The following is a 20,383-nucleotide window of genomic DNA, read 5'->3' on the forward strand; positions in this document are numbered from 1 at the left end:
AACATTCTATGAATAACTAGCCTTCTTGAACTAGGTTAGGTTAGGTTAGAACAAATCATAATGATTCTCTTCTTATACCTGAGAGCAAGACCCAAAAAACAATCTTCCATAAATGTGACTTTAATTTTTTCTAAGTCAGGCTCAGTGACATTGCCAGACATAACTGCTTGGTCACTCCATGTCCTTCGGGTAGGGGAGAGGGAGTAGTCATACCCTGGTAAGAAGGGGGCACTCTTGGAAACTTTGACTGCTGCATTAGTTAGAAAAAGGGGAGGTGTTGGTATGATTTGAATCTTTGTGTGTGCATACCTATCCAATTATTCAGCCCTCACTTTTGACGGGCCACATACACCAGTGTATTGATAATGTTCTAAAGAAGTACAGTCATAATCAATAACATACTAAAATTCAAACTGTAAATAACCCAGCAACCATGAGAGGAATCAAGAGATCTTTAATGGTTGTCTATTGAGTGTGTTTGCAACTTAGATGCTTATACCAAAACAATTCATTTGGCATTGCACGATGGGTCAACCAAGTGTGTAATTGCACCTAGAAGGCCTCCTTCAACATTGAGGTATGGATGCCCCCATTCTAAATGACCCGATACAATTCATCTACCAGTGCAACAAAATTTCTTCACAACAAAAGAAAAAAATTAGAGTTGAGGATAAAGCTTGTGGAAATTCCAGCTAAACATCTTCAGGATAAGGCTTGGAGAATTCCAGCTATACATCTTCAGGATAAAGCTTGTGGAGAATTCCAGCTAAACATCTTCAGGATAAAGCTTGTGGAGAATTCCAGCTAAACATCTTCAGGCTAAAGATTGTGGAGAATTCCAGCTAAACAAATTGAGGATAAAGCTTGTGAAGAATTCCAGCTATACATCTTCAGGATAAAGCTTGTGGAGAATTCCAGCTAAACATCTTCAGGATAAAGCTTGTGGAGAATTCCAGCTAAACATCTTCAGGCTAAAGATTGTGGAGAATTCCAGCTAAACAAATTGAGGATAAAGCTTGTGGAGAATTCCAGCTATACATCTTCAGGATAAAGCTTGTGGAGAATTCCAGCTAAACATCTTCAGGATAAAGCTTGTGGAGAATTCCAGCTATACATCTTCAGGATAAAGCTTGTGGAGAATTCCAGCTAAACATCTTCAGGCTAAAGATTGTGGAGAATTCCAGCTAAACAAATTGAGGATAAAGCTTGTGAAGAATTCCAGCTAAACAAGTCTAGGATAAAGCTTGCTGAGACTTACAGCTAAACACTCGAGAAGTTAAGGATAAAGCTTGTGGAGACGTCCAACTAAACAAGTCGAGGATAAAGCTTGCCGAGACTTACAGCTAAACACTCGAGAAGTTAAGGATAAAGCTTGTGGAGACGTCCAACTAAACAAGTCGAGGATAAAGCTTGCCGAGACTTACAGCTAAACACTCGAGAAGTTAAGGATAAAGCTTGTGGAGACGTCCAACTAAACAAGTCGAGGATAATGCTTGCCGAGACTTACAGCTAAACACTCGAGAAGTTAAGGATAAAGCTTGTGGAGACGTCCAACTAAACAAGTCGAGGATAAAGCTTGCCGAGACTTACAGCTAAACACTCGAGAAGTTAAGGATAAAGCTTGTGGAGACGTCCAACTATTCAGCAATTATAAGAGACTAGGATTCTTTTATAGTGCAATATTCAATATAAGCTCTGTTGCAATAATTTTGCTAAATCTAGTAAAAACAATCATCATCATCTTCTACGCATATTGATGTAAAGGGCCTCTGTTAGATTTCACCAGTTGTATCTATTTTGAGCTTTTAAATCAATACTTCTCCATTCATCATCTACTTAACGCTCTATAGTTCTCAGCCATATAGACCTGGGTTTTCCAACTTTTCTAGTACCTTGTGGAGCCCAGTTGAAAGTTTGGTGAACTTCATCTCTCTCTTGGGGTGTAAAACCAATAATGCTAAGTTATTAATATTACAGAGTGCTCAAAACACACAGATAGGTCTCTTCTTCGATGCTAAACAAGTAGTAAAATAAAATATGTCCTATTAATAAGTTTGTTAAACAGGAGATACTTGGAATTCTCTCATCACCCGTTTATAATACATATATCAAGAAATATTACTACTACTAGCAAAGCTACAACCAACAACTGGAAAAGCAGAATGCTACAAACCCAAGGGCTCCAACAGTGTGGAAAGGAAATAGGTAAATAATAAACTATAAGGAATAAAATGTTTAAAATATATTAAGATCAGTAACAACATTAAATAGAAGTTATACTTTCTTGGGATTGGACAGAAGTATTAAATTAGCATTTTGAGTAATATCTTCCTTGTAAAGTTACTGCTATTAACTTTAGCGTGGTGATCTTAATTATAAAATGGCCATAACCCCAAAGGTAGTTTGGTAATACTGTACAGTAGAAACTTTTGCTCTAAAGCCGAGGTCAAAACTCATTTCATTTGGAGTATTGAGTTTAAGGTAATATAAGACAATGAGCTTTAAAACATTGTATCGTAGTTCTAGAGAAAAAAAAAAAAAGGTTGGCTTATAACACTTCAAGATTGATCAGTGACAATCATTAACTTCAATATTAATCATTTGCATTTTAATGGCATGCCTATTCATGTGATTATTTGCATTTGAGAACTTTTACTATAATAAAATACGTTAATAGCTTTTTTTGGATGGTTCCATATGACCGTATATTATGCCAACTGATAAAATGATTAAAGAGCTAACAGTATTTGTCCTCTTTTCAGCAGAAAGTGGTTTACCGGTCAGCTTTGATTTTACAGATTCATGCAGGTGTTCTCTATAGTAGAATATGAACAACCAAATCGAGCCTTCCATTGTTGAAGAAAAAGACATGTCAAATGATAAATGCAACTGACAGGAGAACTTCTAACTTGTACACACAATAAACACTCCCATACATTGCTCATTATTATTATCATCATATCAAGCTTAAACAGGGTGACATAGGGTTTACATCCTTGTCAGAACAAAGAGCATAGAATGAAAACTTACACCACCCATCTTCATGATTAAAGTGCATAAACAAAGAAACAATTCAAATAGATTTCTTACACCGTTTATAAGCTACTTGACAAAAAAAATTCTACTTTTGATGATCTTAAAATTTTTCTTATACCCTCACAGATTAGGTTATGTAAGTTTTGTAGTAAGTATTGTACCTTATTAGATAATACAATTTCATGAAAACAATGCCTTCAATCAAAGGATTTCTTTGTCAAAAGGGGAAAATCTGGCCAAAACTATGAGGGAGTGGATTAAAACATTCCAGAGCAATGACATTAATAATTACTGAATGCAATGCAAAGCAAGTTCTAAATGGCAGACACCATAAGGTATTTACTTATTAATAAATCATTCAAAAGAACATTTCTTTTCATGAGCATAATCCTTCTCAAAACCTCTTCAAGTTTCTAATATAGGTAGAAAAATATTTAGAATTCTTCTTCATACTGTATATTTACAGCATATCATATATACGGCCATGAGGATTGGATCACAAGAGGTGCTGAAGTAAGAGAGAATTCAACAATAGCAACTTTCCTCTGATGACATTCAACAACGTAACAACGAGCGAAAAAATTTGAGTGAGGTTATGATGGATTCCAAAGTTCCAAATGTTTAGAATTTCTTCTGAAGGACGCCCTTGACTTCTCCATCTAACTTTTCGATTTAACCTGTCAATAGATAAAAATTATTTTAGAAGTTTTAATGTACCCTGTGAGTACAGGTAGGGAATCACTGGTACCAAAACTTGTAATATTTAAACCAAAGCAGCAAGCTAGACCCCTTTTTTCAAACCTGGCAAAGATTATAGCCTTGTACAGGTATTTGCTCAGACCCTAAAAATCAAAGGAAATCTAATGTTCTTTTCTAGACGAAGATCAGAGTAAAACAAAAAGGGGAATGGTTTTAACAAGAAAGGAAGCAATAGGCCAACCTCTCAGAAAAGGAAAAAACATTGTTAAAGTATATTTCTTACTAAAGATGTTTCTTGGTATATCTTCAACTCGATACCTTCAAAAGATAAAATTAGTCTAGGAGCCATAAATGTACCTACAATAATGAATTTAAAGTATAGAACTCTCTATTATACAATTGAGTACACTAAACATTTTATATATTGTCAATATTATAATCTAAAACAATTGAGGTAAAGTGTTAATATCATAATCCAAACCAATTGATAACAAATATCAGCAGCATTGCAGTGAAGTGAATCATTAAGTTATTACCATAAGCTCACAGGGCATGAAGTATTTAAAGTCTTTCGCAAGAAGCGTACACTTAAACCACGACACATTACCTTCGGATATTCTGGAGTTGGGATCTTCAGAAAACTTCTCAAGAATTACTACAAATATTCGTCCAAATTTCTCCTTACATGACTATGCCACGCCTGGCAGCAGACATTTTTAATTTTGTAGATCCTATGTCACTTGTCTAGACATCAGCCCACCAGCAATCGTACAGGCCTTTTCCCATCTGCTTTCTTCAGTGTCTTGCAAGAGGGGACACCTCGCCTTGAACTCGAGTACTGCCTTACCTGCCCTTAACAGAAGACATACAGTACCAAATATACTATGTTAACCCTCTGGAGATTCAGGCGATGACAAAATCAATTTTACTTAACGGTGAGCAACACGTGTCAATCTATTTATGTTAACATTTCACTGCATGACTAAAGACTTAAAATTGTATCTTTGAGCTACATAAATTTAATAAAGCATGAATCCTCAGAAGGCTCAATTAAGTTTTATACGTGGTATAGCCCTGAAAGGTTAGCAATTATTTATCTGATCATGAGAAGACCCATTAAACAATCCTACCCAGGATACCAGCGGATCAACGGTTAAAAAAAAATTGTATATAAAAGGACCTGGATTTCCCATGTATCAATTTGTATCATGTGTTGGTCACACTAAAGTAAGCATTTCAAGGATTCCAAGGTATCATAGAAGGGGTACTTTAGCATATTAAAAAATATAGGCTTTTACCTTCAAAGTAAAAAAAAAAAAAGGAAACATGGCCAATTATAGTAACATGCTGTGCATGCAGACTGGAGTGAGGACCGCATAAGTACAGAAAAGGCTAATAATGTCTCAATTGAATGACCTTTCTGATTTACTTGACCTGACCTGCCTCAAAACATTCTAAAGGCCCTTCCACACAAGGACCAAAAGTAGGGCTGGCACTCTGATTTACTCTTAATTCTGTTGGTTTGAAACAGGCCAAGGCAGGAAAACGTATGCCTTGGGCCACTTGTCAGTCAACTGTGAAGCGCACATTCCGTGGCTCAACAACCGACCATGCATTTGCCCCTCATGTGGAATTGCCTAAAGACATTTTCTTATAAAATTCTTAATGGATTGGGAAAATAAGAAAGCATGTTCTGAACACCAAAGGGACAACCTCTCAAATCTGTTTAAGTTGTACATACAGTACCTGCCATCCATAAGGCTATTTCCCTCTTCAAATAGAAACCCTAACAATCTGTTGATATTTAAAGAATATCCACATAGCATAGTATAAGAAGCTCAATTTAGCACGCTTGTTTCCTGACCACATTATTATTCAACAATTTAGCATTTTCCTGTGACAAGTTACAAATTCAACTACAAACGGTGTTCTAATTAAAAATCCTATCAAAACTATAAGTGCATGAATAATATATGAAAAGAAGTCTTACCTTACTATGGAAGAGGATGGTGAAATTTTCCACAAAATTTAAGCCTTGATTATATTTTCCTAACGGTTTAATAAAATATTATCTCAGCACTAATGAAGATTAACTTTTAGTAATGACTCGTGGATGATTAACTTTTGTGCAAAGCCTGATGTAATATGTATCAAGATTGAAAAAATACAATGATTTTATTTATCCTCAATTTAAGGGGTACACAGAAATCCAAAAATGACAGGGAAGCAAAATTAATCTTTCCTTGATCTTATTGCACTTTTGTTAAAAGAGAAAATCTGTGGGGAAACAACTATTGTTCCAATTGATGACTAGCATTTTAGGCTTTCCCTTTCAACAAAACAATCTTCATTCAGGAGCTTAGAGTTACCTGGAACCAGCATTTTTATATTTGATGCCTTTCTCCATCACCTAAGATCCCAATGAAGACCAATTTCTACAATGACAAATAAGCACAATGCTGGTAATGACAGGTTCATCCAGGTCTGTATCAAAGTTTCTTTGCACTGTCTCTCGTCATAAGGTGCACCGAGCATTAGTTTTGACTTGGATTTTTTTTTAAATACATAAAATTCTAGTGATTTGGTGGAATAATTATCCAACTCCTTTCAGGATGACACAAAATTTAAATAAACATAAAAGGAGAAAGAAACACTAAGTTACTCACCATGGGAGTAAAATGTTGGGTGCTTGAAATGTGGCCAATGTAATGTCAAAATGAATGAGCAAGCGATAAAAATAACTTGTGATAAATCATGGAATGAAGAAGGTATGCAGATATGGCATGGAAGATGATTAATTATGGTAAATGATAAAAATGTGATAAAGATGAAATGAACATGGTATGAGAAAATTTAATGTTTTTAGATGAAGACTCTCTGAGAAATGTTATAATGACTACCTTTGGCATAATGGAAAATGAAGTGGCAGAATGAAAAACTTATGAAAATGACATCAAGAACCCATAGATGATATAATGATCATGAAGATGAATTGGCGTACCATATTTCAGGTACTGTATTGGCGTACCATATTTCAGGTACTGTATTGGCGTACCATATTTCAGGTACTGTATCGGCGTACCATATTTCAGGTACTGTATTGGCGTACCATATTTCAGGTACTGTATTGGCGTACCATATTTCAGGCACTGGTATTCGTATTCCTCTCTGAATTCTCGGGGGGTTCTAAAGAGAACCCGGGGATAGGGAGAGGGAAGGATGATAGGATCGGGAGAGGATGAGGGTAGGATAGGGGGTCGAGGATGGAGGAAGGGGGAAAGGATGAAGGTTATTTGAGGGAAAATTAGTACATTCAACAACTATAAAGTAATTACAAATTTGGATAAACATAAAAATTTGTCACATAGCGATGAGCACACGCCCATATTTTCTTAACGCTACTTACATATCTTTCACAGTCGTCCGTACGCACACACACGCAATCACGCTTAGTTAACATTAATTCACAAAACTCAAAAACACATTCACACCTTTGAGATTATCACAATCGCATGTATAACAGTTCCCATTGCAGATGAAATACTATTAAGTAGGCTATTGTATTGAGACCTTCCCAGAGTACCGGGATAAGAGTTGAAACGGTGGGGGGATAACAAGGTTTTGAAACACCTCCAGTATATTTAACAACCAAATATCAAATGCTAATGAAAATTCTGCAAATTATAATCTTAAAATTTTTTTTTTTTTTTACCATTTTTAATTTTATACTGGAAACATTTCTCGGGGATGAAATGATAATACACAATAGCTGAGAATTAAGCCGGCATGATAAAAATGATTTAGCCCTTCCATCAATAAATATAATCAAAACACACTAGAAATAAATAATTTTTTAGAGTTAAAAAGCCATAACAAATTGAAGGACTAGAGCATAACAAAACAAAAAATTATTAAGCCAAAGTTCAAATTTTTTCTACCTTGAAATTATTTATTAAGACCTGAGAGGTATTTTCAAGGCTAATAGTGATGTCTGACACTGATGAATGAGCTTTACAGATTATAGCCCACTGGATGGAACAGGATGAAGTTTAAAGGGACAAGACTAAGGGAGGCCTCACAATGTCATGAGAACTCCAATCACACCCGTCTCAGGTACATATTTAACTTAAGAATACTCCATTTTTTTGCTTTATGATTTTGTCAAATAAACTTGAAATATACTTTGTACCATGACCAATGGTGATATAGGATATTTTGCCGAAGACGGCAAATCATCTGATTTACACTTGGAAGGAGAGTTGAAGTTGATGGCAGTATCACAGACATATAAGCTTCAAGTCTCCGGTAAATAGTGGTTACATGCAGTGGCAATAGGAGGATACCTCGTGTCTAGAGATGATAATACAGTATTCCCTAAGAGGCCTCCTGCCATTGCCCTCTGCCTTGCAGCCACCGTGGGCGTGTTAGTGTTTCGTCGCGTCCTCCTTTAACTGGTTGCGGTCAGGCTTGTCCTCATGCATGGGACACTACAAAAACGACACTTAATGATAAGCAACAGGCGTCACGTCCTCGGGTGCAGGAAGCCCTCGGACACGGTGACTGTGTGGCACGTTGTCCTAAAAGTTTACCCTTGCCATTGAGCTTTCTTTTTTTTTGTTACCACACCAATGACAAAAGCCACATGCATGGAAGCCTGCTTCGGTACCTCTCGCGGTACATCAAGTGTTATGTATACGACAGTAACAGGGATACAGCTCATTAAATCAACCCAACTATTGTGATATGCATTCTTCAAGTCCAACAAACTTGACATTGAGGTAGAGCTAAGTATTACGGCACGCCGGTGCCTCCTGGGCACGCAGCTAACGGGGGATGGTGGTGAAATGCTTTGGTTGAATGAAAACTACAATACTTCTTTTAAAGGAGACCCAACTGCTCATAGAGAAGTGAAAGTCTCTAAGTGAGATCTGAGAAGTTACGCTTTCAAAGTATATACCGGTACCTAAAGACATCTGAAGTGCTCATCCGAGTCATTGCATCTGTGGAAATGTAGAACTCAAAAAACGGCCAACCTACCACAGAATACAACCCCAGGTGATGTCCGCATTCAGATGGCTCCCTACAGAAAAAAAAAAGGTTGACTACGCTAATAAAAATCCAAATGGGAGATTAGATTAAACCCCTGTGTGTGTAAACTTTTCTCCGTGGATTTCCTTCACAGCGGACTTGAAACTCCTGAGCTTTGTGCACTTGTCAATAACACTTGAAGCAGGTGAAGTGCAGAGACACAACCCCAAAGGATTTGTACTGCGGGGGTTGCTCCCTTGGAACACTGGAATGTGAATCCAGCAAATATCTACCATTGCATTCGATAATTACTCGACTGAGATCACAAATCCTTAAACACTAGTCTGTCACTCAAGCTTGTACAGCACATTGCTAAATTTCCAAGACAAAAACATTCTCATCTACCACAATAACTTTGCAAGCAAGTACAGCCTTTCAGTAGCACACGTAGCATATGATGTGCTTTCATTCTAAAATGGCAACTTGCAATTTGGTCCAAACCAATACCTTTGGATCAATTAAAACATTATATCAATGTACATAAAATCGGGGGCAACCAGTTATAGGAGAACTCAAGATAAAAAACTGGCATCATAATAAAAATAGTCTATACAAATTCTGTAGTTTGGGAGTGTGGCGAGTAGAGCCTCAAGACTAGAGTACTGTGGTACGCTGTATATCACGGAGGAAACCCACGGCCAACACCCCTTACATTTGTGGAAACACTAACCCTCGCCACTCACAACAACTAATTACCTTGTGGACTGGCAGGTCTAACATCATTTTATTATCCAACCATTTTGCCGTTCTGGGTTTTTTTACTGCACCAATTTGATACTACAATACCAACATAATTGGAAGTTGATCAACAACTACAAAAAACTATATGAATGACTTAAAAACAAATTAAATCCTTGAGAATGGCGGCATATGTCCACAAAATAATTAAAATAAAGTATTAGCTTCTAAATACTATTTTGTCCTAGATAGGACATTAGGACACTAAATGAGCACTGCTGACAAACTACAAACAATCAAGACTTTCATTTACAGGCAAATTCTGCTTATGCTTCTGAACATTGAACTTCTAGAAAAAAAAAAATATAATAAAAAAATTGTCATCCAAATGGTAAGCACCGAAAAACTATGCAATGTGTATACAGTATATACAAAAAGTATATGGAACAGCATGATTGTTTGTAATTTTGTGGAAATGCTAGATATTAAGTTCTTTTTAACTTAAAAATTTGATCCTTTCAAAATTTGTTCCAAATAAAGGAAGTAGAATTTCCTTGGATTAATTAATTTCTTAAACTTAAAAAACTCACAAAGACGAAAATTAACAGAAATTTAAATTCTCGTAACCCGAAAATGAAAACTAAATTTAGAAGAAATTTAATTTAACAGGTCCACAATGCAGCATGTGATTCTACTAAAATACAGGACATGGGTTGCTTGCTCATAGTGACCCCAGTTATTGCTGGCTAGGACATGCCACGCAAATTTAAAAGTGAGTCTTCACTTCTGCGTGACAGACAGTAAAAGCCAGTAAGCACTACCAGTATCACAGAACAAGAACATTACGTCAACCAATCTTTCTCACACCTCGGTCAGTTCAACAAACGCGTTCGATCATCTGACTTTTATCACCCTAAAGTACATGGTCAGTTTCTCTTGGGAAACCGAACAGAACAGCGGTGCAGGAAGTGAAGCGGCCTAGGCAAAGGGGGTGGTTTACAGATTTGCGAGCTGCGGCCCCACGCGCCCCTTTGCTTTACAGTGGCCCCGCCACCCTGCCCTTACTGGCTGCCCTTCTCGCAAAGATTAAGCTGTAATCAAGATGCCACTTGTTGTTAAGTGATTCAAGAGGGACTCTGTGACAGCACGACAATGACGCCTCTGGGATGAGCACTTCTCGCCCGGAGCCATCCAATGCACGGGTGGCATGGGCAAAGAGGATGGGCAGGGTGGTTCTGCAGACACACGGGGAACTGCAAGCTGTGAAGGACTCACAGAGCCACTCCTGACTTCGTCTGTGCTACCTGACACGCCTTCAGCAGAGGGCACTGGGGCAGCTGCAGTGGTATTTGCAGCTGTAACAGGGGCAGCAGTGATGATGGGAGGGCTCTGCCTGTGAACCATAAATGGCCTTTGTTTAGCCCTTGGCGACCTGTTTTCACCCCTTGCTGTGACTGGTGAAACTGTAGCAACATGCCTTCGCTTGCCAGGCCTCACTGGTGTTGGAGCCTGGAATATATGATTGCTATACAGTACTTCTATATGAAAGCTCTTATCCACAGCATTTTCAGAAAAACAGGCTTTCCTCAAATCAGATTAACCGTTTAAAAAACAAACACAAATTCTTAAATCTGAAAAAGTAACCTTACTATCATTCACATACATATTAGGAAAACTATTTATTACTTGGAAACTAAGCATGGAGAATCTCATTTCTAAAAGACTAAAAAATAAATCAAAATTGAAAATCAGAAACGAAGACATAATTCGGACTTGTCTTTCTCAGGAAATCTGATCTTGAATAATTTTATTTATTTGCTAAATTTTCACGAAGTATCATAAAAATATAACCATGTAACTTAATTTTCTTTTCAATTCCTTTAAATAATGTGTACTATTTTACATTTTTCTGGTAGCTTCCATGTTATCTTTAAATGCACAGTAGAAGTTTAGTATATTATTGTGCTAATCTTACAAATTCATCTGTTTCATCGTATTATCGATACAGACACACCTTCAAGAAACCCCAAATTGTAAAAGTATTGAACTCTGCAAAGGCCACAACTTCGTAACTGTTTTTGAAAATTTGGATTCCTAGAAATTTTGTGCACCAGAAAATCTCATGATTCATAAACTTAGAAAATTTGGAATCTTAGAAATTTTGTACGCCGGAAAACGTACCTGCTGAAAAGACGGCAAGTCCCCCTTCGCCAGTCGACTGGTGGAGGATGCTTGGTTAGTCGGACTTGATCTTGGTCCAGCCATCCCAAAGATGCGATGCTGTAATCTTTCTAGTAATCACAGAAATGTATTGTGCTATAACTTAACCGGCAGCTATATATTTTATATATATGTATGTGCAGTTTTAGCTGTACATTTAAGTACTGGGTATCTTGGAGAATATCACAACAGCAACATTCACACTTAAACTGTTCCTTGGCCAAATTCCTTTTGAGGTGGAACAATACACGTTCCTAAAAGAGAAAAAAACCGTATAAGTATCCTGTATATTCTTGATAATCCTATTCTTAATAATTTACCATAGTTTTAATTTTTTATAAAATACTGTACTTTTCTTACTCCAAAAGGTAGATTATTATTATTATTATTATCATTATTACTGGTTAAGCTACAACCTTAGTTGGAAAAGCAGGATGAAATAAGACAAGGGCTTCAAGGAAAAATAGCCCAGCGAGGAAAGAGAAATAAGGAAATTAATAATGTACAATAAAAGTAATGAATAAATAAATGAAAATAAAATTTTCAGAACAGCAACAATAACAAGTTTCATTTGAAAAAAAAAAAAAAAAAAAAAACCTTTGATAAGCACCAATCCCTTGGATGACAATGTTAATTCAATCATAGGAATGTATTTAAAAAATACCTTAAGGACTAATGACCATTACGCTAGAGACCATGTACAGGGACCGAAGGTCATCAGTATTCAAAATATTGAAATACTTTCATGTACATTATGAAGTAATTGAATCATTACCATGTATATGGTATATAGCCTATAGTAGCTGTATAAATCTTTCAGGCCTACCAAAAGCATGAAACCTATTGACAGAAGCCAACTCTTTAACAACTGATTCTGATCATGAACAGGGTCAAGTAAATAATATAACACGGCAATTTCCCTTATTACTGAACTTGGGGCAAGACATAGCCTTCTTTCATTAATTGAGTACGAGAAAAAAAAAGAAAAAAAAAAGTAATCACTGAATTATTAGTTGATCTGCAAAGGCATACTGTATAAACACTGCATGTTAACTATCATTGCCTTGTTCCATTTTCCCTACTTTCATTTAGAGTGCTCACTGATATGGCAATACCAGGGAGATCATCAGTTTTACACTCAATAACCAACACAGATTGAAAAATAATAAAAGCACTTCAATTGGATACTGTTAACAATCGATATTTTTAGCTGTTGACAAACCAAAATGACGAACATGGCTGTCATTTGCTTAGGTGCCAAATTAATTTAGGACTTGAAACCTGCCTCCCTCACCCTTAAGCAATCTTCATCTTATTTGAACACAACACAAGCTGCCAGAAACAAAAGACCATTCAGCTTACTCTAGAAGCTACCATTATTTAGTATTTACACATAGTTCAAATCTCGGTTATTCTTATTGGAGAATCAAAGCCGATTTTATCTCCCTGTCAGTTTGAATTTGTACATCAAAACACTTTTAAGATTTCTCTAACGTTTACAGGTAGCATTCTCTCACAATTTGTTCAACAGTGGTTATATCCTAAAATTGGACAAATTTTTTGGCACACAGGAGGGGGCAAGAGGAGACACTAGACGCCAGAATGTATTGTTCAGAAACTGTACTTGTCTCTGACCAGTTGCAATAAATGCAATTGTTCACATGATGTGGAATATCGCCACTCAATTTTATTTACGTGCCGTTGCAGACACGAGAAAAACTAATGATCTCAACAGATAGCAAGCACTAAAGTTGGACACTCATGAATTGCAGAGGCAAGAGACAATGACATTGCCCTAGCAAGCAGGACAATGCCCTATATACTGACCATATATACATATGATCAGCATTAAAGGTGCCCTGACCACCCAAGCTAGGAACATGGAGAGTCAGGCGTAATGGCTGCTGATAACTCAACAGGTAGACCTACAGGCTTCCCCAAAACCGTATCCTTAGCTCACAAGGATGGTGAGGTTGTGGACACTAAAGGAGCTAACAAGTTTGAGCGGTTCTCGAACCCTAGTCTGGAGATCACCAGGCCAAGACGTTACCAATAGACCAACAACTGTGTAAATCATGGAAAACAATTGAAGAAACAGTGAATCGGACGGTTTGGCCAATGCACAATGTACAGTGTTGAAGGAAAAAATTCACCGACTCTGGAGATGCCGACGCGCCATTACATGGGAAGATGAAGTGAAGGCTTTGAAGTTCGGAAAAAAAGTTTTAAGGAATGTAGGTTTTTAGGACCATACTTAGATGATTCTATTTCTTGAAATTCTCACAACACCATTTGCAAGACACTGATTAATCACCATGCAAGTAAGTTATTTTCTTTTTACATAAATACCTTTGGTGGGATACAAAAGGGCAGAAATTTTCGTATGAGATACAAATGAAGGGCAGAATTTTTGTAGAGTGAAGCAGTGTTTACTATTACTAGAAACAGCAATGGCAATGGCCAGGTAATACTCCATATGATCACAAGTTCATGCAGAGAAGAGTAATAAAAAACGATTAAGGACTAGTTTGAGTTTGTTAATGTTGACTATAAAAGTATAAAAGGCTGGTCAAGGGATTTAGCCAGATTTAAACCCAATTGAGATGAAATGAAAGTGATCGTGAAACATCACTCGCCTTCAGATATTTGGTAAACTCTTAACCCTCGCAAGGCAATAAACAGAGCAAAAGAAATCATATCAATTAGAAACTAGTGTATATCAATAGGTTACACAAAACAACTTTGTCACCTACAGTTATCATGAAACCTGCATAACCTTCTTCTCCCTAACAACCCTCGCACAACAATAACCTAAAAGGAATAAACTAGGCTAGAACAGCCAGTTGATGGCAATAGAGTACATCAGTACCCTCCAACAGCTAATACACTGTACCACTCGACCGTAACTACAGACACCTCATTGCACATTTCAACAGTGGACTTCCAGCTACTCTAATAGCATACTCCTATTAAAAGCCGAGGCTCTGCATTCATGTTAGAGCAAGTAGTTTACATTTCCTCATTCATGTTTTAACTATTGATGTGATGTAAGAACATTCTGAGATGTGAACTGACTTAAAAACTTGTTGCAGGAAAAACAATTAATGATTTTGAATTTTTCTATTAGTGAATGAATCAACAGTGCAGGCAAGATGTTCATGAGTAAAGTGGAAGTGCTGATGATGGCATGCTACAACCTCATAAATAATGGTAGCAAATGCTAGCAAGTTATTGTCGGGTTTGGTAATGGGTAAATTTGGGGCAACGTATGCCTTGGCAAAGACTATAATTTTGAATTCAGCTTGTAAAATTCAAGCAGAACAGCATAAGATGCAAGTCCTTGGGCTGGCTGATCAGATATGGAAAAAGAAATGGATCCATCAGCCGAAAAAGCTATATATGGCCATAACGACACTGATCAAGGAAGTAACTCTTAAGAGACACTTTGTGGAAGTGATTCAAGTGAAATGAAAGTGTAATTACAAGATAAAGGTAGAAGGGAAGTAATAATTTTAAGACTTTGAAAGTAAATAATGAACACAGAGGGCAAAATTTGCATCAATTCACGATGAAAGCGATTCCGATTCATGTGTAGAAATCACGATTACCAAATTAGTAACCCAATCTAATTGTACAAATGATTCCAGTCTATTTGAATAAAGGGTTAATATATGACGTTAATTACCAGCAAAACTGGATTTCACTATAAAAGACGAGTACTGGATAGTATGGCACTTTTCTCTACACGTTTAATGGGGGCGGAGGAATAATAACTTGCGTATCGGCTGATTAAAATGTGAACTATTTCTCACTAACACCATTGATTGTTTACATTTGAGAGACTGATGGCGTGTTATTGGCAATGCGCATATGTGTTGCTTGTACAAACTGCCTTTTTTTTTTCTTTTTTGTAGGACAATCATTACCTGACCTTTTATAACCAATTATAACCTTCCAAACATTTGTACACAAGTTCCTGAATGTTGTTCCACTGCAAAAATTTTTTCCACCACCATCCTAATTTTCAACTTGACCACCATTACAAAAAAACTAAAGGAAGTGTAACCTATTTTGAGATTTAGTGAGATTTAATCTATACCGGCAATTATGATGAAAACACTCCATGTTCAGTGTATAGCTATGTTTTTGTATAAAAAGAAAGAAAAAAAGGTGACCTACCCGGGGGGGGGGGGGGGGGGGGGGGGTGAGTAGCACATCCATATACCGCCTGCCAGAATATAGGAGCAATGAAGTTATGTTTATGTGCGAGAGAAGCAAGCCATGCTAGAGCATAAACAATTAGGACGTGAAGTTAATCGTACAGAATTGCGATACATACTTCAATTTTCATCATCTTACATGCACCATATATTTTTCCAACTGGTTATTGTGTTTTATTTAAAATTTCTGACCATTATCACTACTGCATCAAACCGTTTTGGCATTAGCCCCCCCCCCCACACAAAAATCGCGACGTCCACTGGTGTCCCCGGTAATAGACTTTATATGAGGGGATACAAAACCTCATGACAGTATTGCGAAAAGTCCTTGCCGAGTCTAGACTGGTGGTCTTGTCTTGGACAAGCTGTGCTGAACTCTCATTGTGTACCGTTCATTTATGTCAAATTTTGATATTTATTCCAAGCACTGAATTGTAAATTGTGTAAAAAATGTTTAAAGGGTACATTAGGGGGTTATGGACTGCATTCACACAAACACTATTCCACAAAAGCCAGTATTTACAACATGTGATGCAAGTATCTACGAAATTTGTCTAGTACCAATAATGATGTTGCTATAAATAACTAAATTAATAATTAATAACAAGATCAATTTGTGCTATTACTAAATTAATAAATAATAACAAGGTTAATAAGTTATTAAACACCTTCAATTTGCAGGAAAGACAATAGCAATTTTCTGCATTACGTTTGTCACTACTTCCTGTCATTCCTATTAATATTCATTTGGCTTCAACCAGACAATTTGTAAGAAGTTTTGTTCTAAATAATTGATTGTTGGTGTATGTGTAACAGCTCCCACATGCATGTGTGATTACGGCTAAGGATACAGCAATGTAAGTGGGGGTCGCAGGGAACGTTAGGCAAACCCCGCTCGGGGGGGGGGGGGGGGGGGGGGGGGGGAAGGTGTGTGTGTGTGTGTGTTAGGACAGCGACAGCTTGTAAGTTAGGGGGGGGGGGGTAAGTTTGGTTTAGTTAGTGACCATATTTTATGCTCGCTGGAGGAACTGACTGCTGATATACAAAAGGCTCCATCGATTGTAAAACATACTGCAATCTTGTAGCATACAACTGTATTCAGTTAAGATGCGATTATTATAAATATTACTAACAACTTTGTTTACATTCGTACAAGCCTTTTCAGTAAAGATTTTTAAATAACTAACGAGATTTACTTAAGCACGATAAAAGCTAAAAAAGGAATTGCATTGAAACACTACGGCAGACATTATTCGTGGATTTAATAAACAAAGGCCACTAATAGCAATGGCTACTAACTGAACAACTTGCAGGATGTTGAAATTTGAATAGGTAGACCAAGAAATTAACTTGCAACCTTTTGTGTTAAGGTATGAAAAATTTCCAACAATGAATGACTATGAATATGAAAATATATATATTATATATATGTATATGTATGTATATATATATATATATATATATATATATATATATATATATATATATAAAATTACTTTTCAATAAGGCATTTAGCAACAAGCTATCAAAATGGCCTCGATTAGCGTAACACGAAATTAGAAAGGTGCTCTAGACGGAGAAAATAAAAATTAAAATAAAAATTTTTACCTAATCATATAAACTCCTTACTTAAGTTATTGATCTTCACTAAAACTATGCGTCAATTTTAGAATGTTTCAGTCTGCGTAAACCAAACATTGGCTAACATTACTCTTCAAAATAGTAAACATAAGGTAACGTAGACGATTGACCCATACGGATTAAGAAAATGACAATTGCGTTTTTTGACGTGTAAATCGTTATATCTAATCACTTAAGAAGTTAGAATAATATATATAATGCTTACAGCACAAGAAGACTTTAACGTATAAAATGACTAAAAAAACTTTACAAGGACACCTTAAGCTTTGATTCGAAATGTAATTTCTACCTGACAAAATTGGAAGGGGTCCAATTATATAGAAAATATAGATATGAGCTATACACGTATAGTACGGAAACAAACAATACGTACCACAAACAGTACACGAGATAAAAGTTAAATCAAATCCAAAATTACAAATGAAACCCACAAAATGAAAACTGACAATGGAAAGTCTCACCTTCAGAAGCACAAAATGGCGGCGTCACCTTCTTGGTGGATGCTATACCAGGAGTCCTGTCGATCGCTACATGGATTTTGAGCGATGGAGAGTATTAATTATTCCTGTGTTATCTGCACTTCCGATTGCTGTTGACCTGTGCGTTATATTCTTTCGGAACCCAGTCCTGAATTGTACGGCTCAAGTAAATTTCATGAGCGCCCAAATGATCGCGTCTTCTCCTCTCTTCTTCCATTGATACACAACAAAGGCAGTTTGACGTCAAGAGCACGAACCCTAGGCTGAGTACCCGGCTAGTTACTTTCACTTCCTATTTTCTCGTGGCGTAGATGACTTTTTCGGCATATTTACGTGTTATTAATCATTAAATAACAATCTAAATTAAAAAATATTACATATAAAAGCAATAATAATTCATCTAAACCTACTTTTACCTATAAAATAACCACATCTATGAGTACAACCGAAACTATCTGGCAATGAGAAAAACGAGTCGCTCGGACCCCGTCGGTCTTTCTCGGGAGCGTTCCCATTGGCCGACCCGTCACGTATACATTTCCCCTTTCTATCCCCCGTTAACCCCAATTCCCCAGAATAGACAGTTCCCCCCGGAAGAATCCCCCCTCCTCCCTAAGTGTGGGACGGGAGATCCTGTCTTACGACGCACGGCGTGTCCGTATCCCTACACTGATAATTAATTTCGTAAAACATTGGTTTAAACATATTTCTGAGCCTTCAGGCAAACATTATATATAAATAATTAGACCCTGTAACTTCCTATATACAATTTTGCCCTTAAAACCGTCAGAGGAATTAAATTAATTGGAAATTTCGACGTAAACAAATCTCTGGCTACAAGGAATCGATGCTGGATGGGGTCCCAGTTCACAAACATTACCCCCCGCAGTCCCTCCGTAATCCCCCCCCCCTCCCCCCTTTTAGGGCCTCGCACGGCTTGTCAGATTCCATCGGCCGCCCGCGTAGCAACAAGAACCATTATTTTGTGTGCTTGTTTTCATCCCTTGAGATTCAATCTGTTTATTCGTTGTTAGAAATTATTAAAACAACTTATTAGCAACTCATAGATGCATTGACTAAAAACAGGAAACTTACGCAGCCCATTCTATAAAATGCCAAATAAGTAAGAGAAACTACATGGTCCAATGATGAGAGCTAGACCTAATACGTAGTAGTTATATATAAAAGGCTAAAAATCATATTTTAATGGCATATTAAACGTTATATGTTGAATATTTATCATAAACGATATGATATATACACGGGGGGCTGAGTAACCTAGGCGTACCTTATGACATTTTACCCTTGGCGACATGGGGTCTAGGCGTCGGTATGGTAGCCATATTTTCTTTGTTCAATGGCCTCCATGACTCTAGCGTCAACATTTTGAATTTTATCAAGGGAAGGGACAATTCTATCTGTTTCTTCACAACATACATATTAAACGGGCACCATTGCATCAAGGGTTATTGGGTCTAAGATCGGATTACGCATTTTTTTATATGCAAGTATCTCAAGTTAACGCAATGTTTTTTTTCTTACGCATTCATGTTACTTTATATTCTGACTTGCTTCCCACTTTTAATATTGCATGAGCGTTGAGAATTATACGAACGAATAGGCTAATATCAATTCTTGTCTAAATTATGTGAATGGAATAAACAATGCCATTCAACATTCAATATTATATATATATATATATATATATATATATATATATATATATATATATATATATATATATATACATATATATATATATATATATACATATATATATATATATATATATATATATATATATATATATATATATATATATATATATATCTGTATGTGCGTATATACGTATTTCATCGACAAAGGGATAAGTGAAAAGACTTAATCAAAGTTAAAACATCTTATTAACATTAAAACTCACAAATGAGACTAATTAAACAATGACTAATGATATGAATCCCTAAGCTGTCATAATTCCAGGTAAGTCGGATATTAGACAAGACGATAACACAGGATTTAACGGAAAAGGAGATTAGGATATTTGAACTGTAACCGCAGGCAACCCAGAAGGATTAGGAAATGTATCCTTAGGTTCAAGTCATTAACAGGGATTGTTGTCGGTGCCAAAGGGTTTATCTCCAAAAGATAAGATTTTAAAGGTCTGGCTGAGATGGTTTTTGGATATTTGTTGACGTAAATCGAACTCTATTCAGAGCAAGGAATAGGTAAATCGAACTACATTCTGAGCAGGGAATAGGCCTATTACATTTTTTTGTCATTTCCAGAGACATTCTTTATTAGTGTAAAACAATATTCAGATAT

General features: G+C 36.5%; 1 protein-coding gene across 1 annotated transcript; it reads right to left on the reverse strand.

Moving 5' to 3' along the window:
• Positions 1–2,511: 2,511 nt before the first annotated feature.
• Positions 2,512–18,295, reverse strand: LOC137656797 (uncharacterized). Its single transcript, XM_068391094.1, has 3 exons — positions 18,044–18,295; positions 11,683–11,975; positions 2,512–11,010 (listed from the first exon to the last, which is right to left on the reverse strand). The coding sequence occupies exons 2-3, from the start codon at positions 11,764–11,766 to the stop codon at positions 10,588–10,590; spliced, it is 507 nt and encodes a 168-aa protein (XP_068247195.1). The 5' UTR covers positions 11,767–11,975; positions 18,044–18,295; the 3' UTR covers positions 2,512–10,587.
• Positions 18,296–20,383: the final 2,088 nt, after the last annotated feature.

Source organism: Palaemon carinicauda, chromosome 17 (genome assembly GCF_036898095.1).
Source record: "Palaemon carinicauda isolate YSFRI2023 chromosome 17, ASM3689809v2, whole genome shotgun sequence".
NCBI lineage: Eukaryota > Metazoa > Arthropoda > Malacostraca > Decapoda > Palaemonidae > Palaemon > Palaemon carinicauda.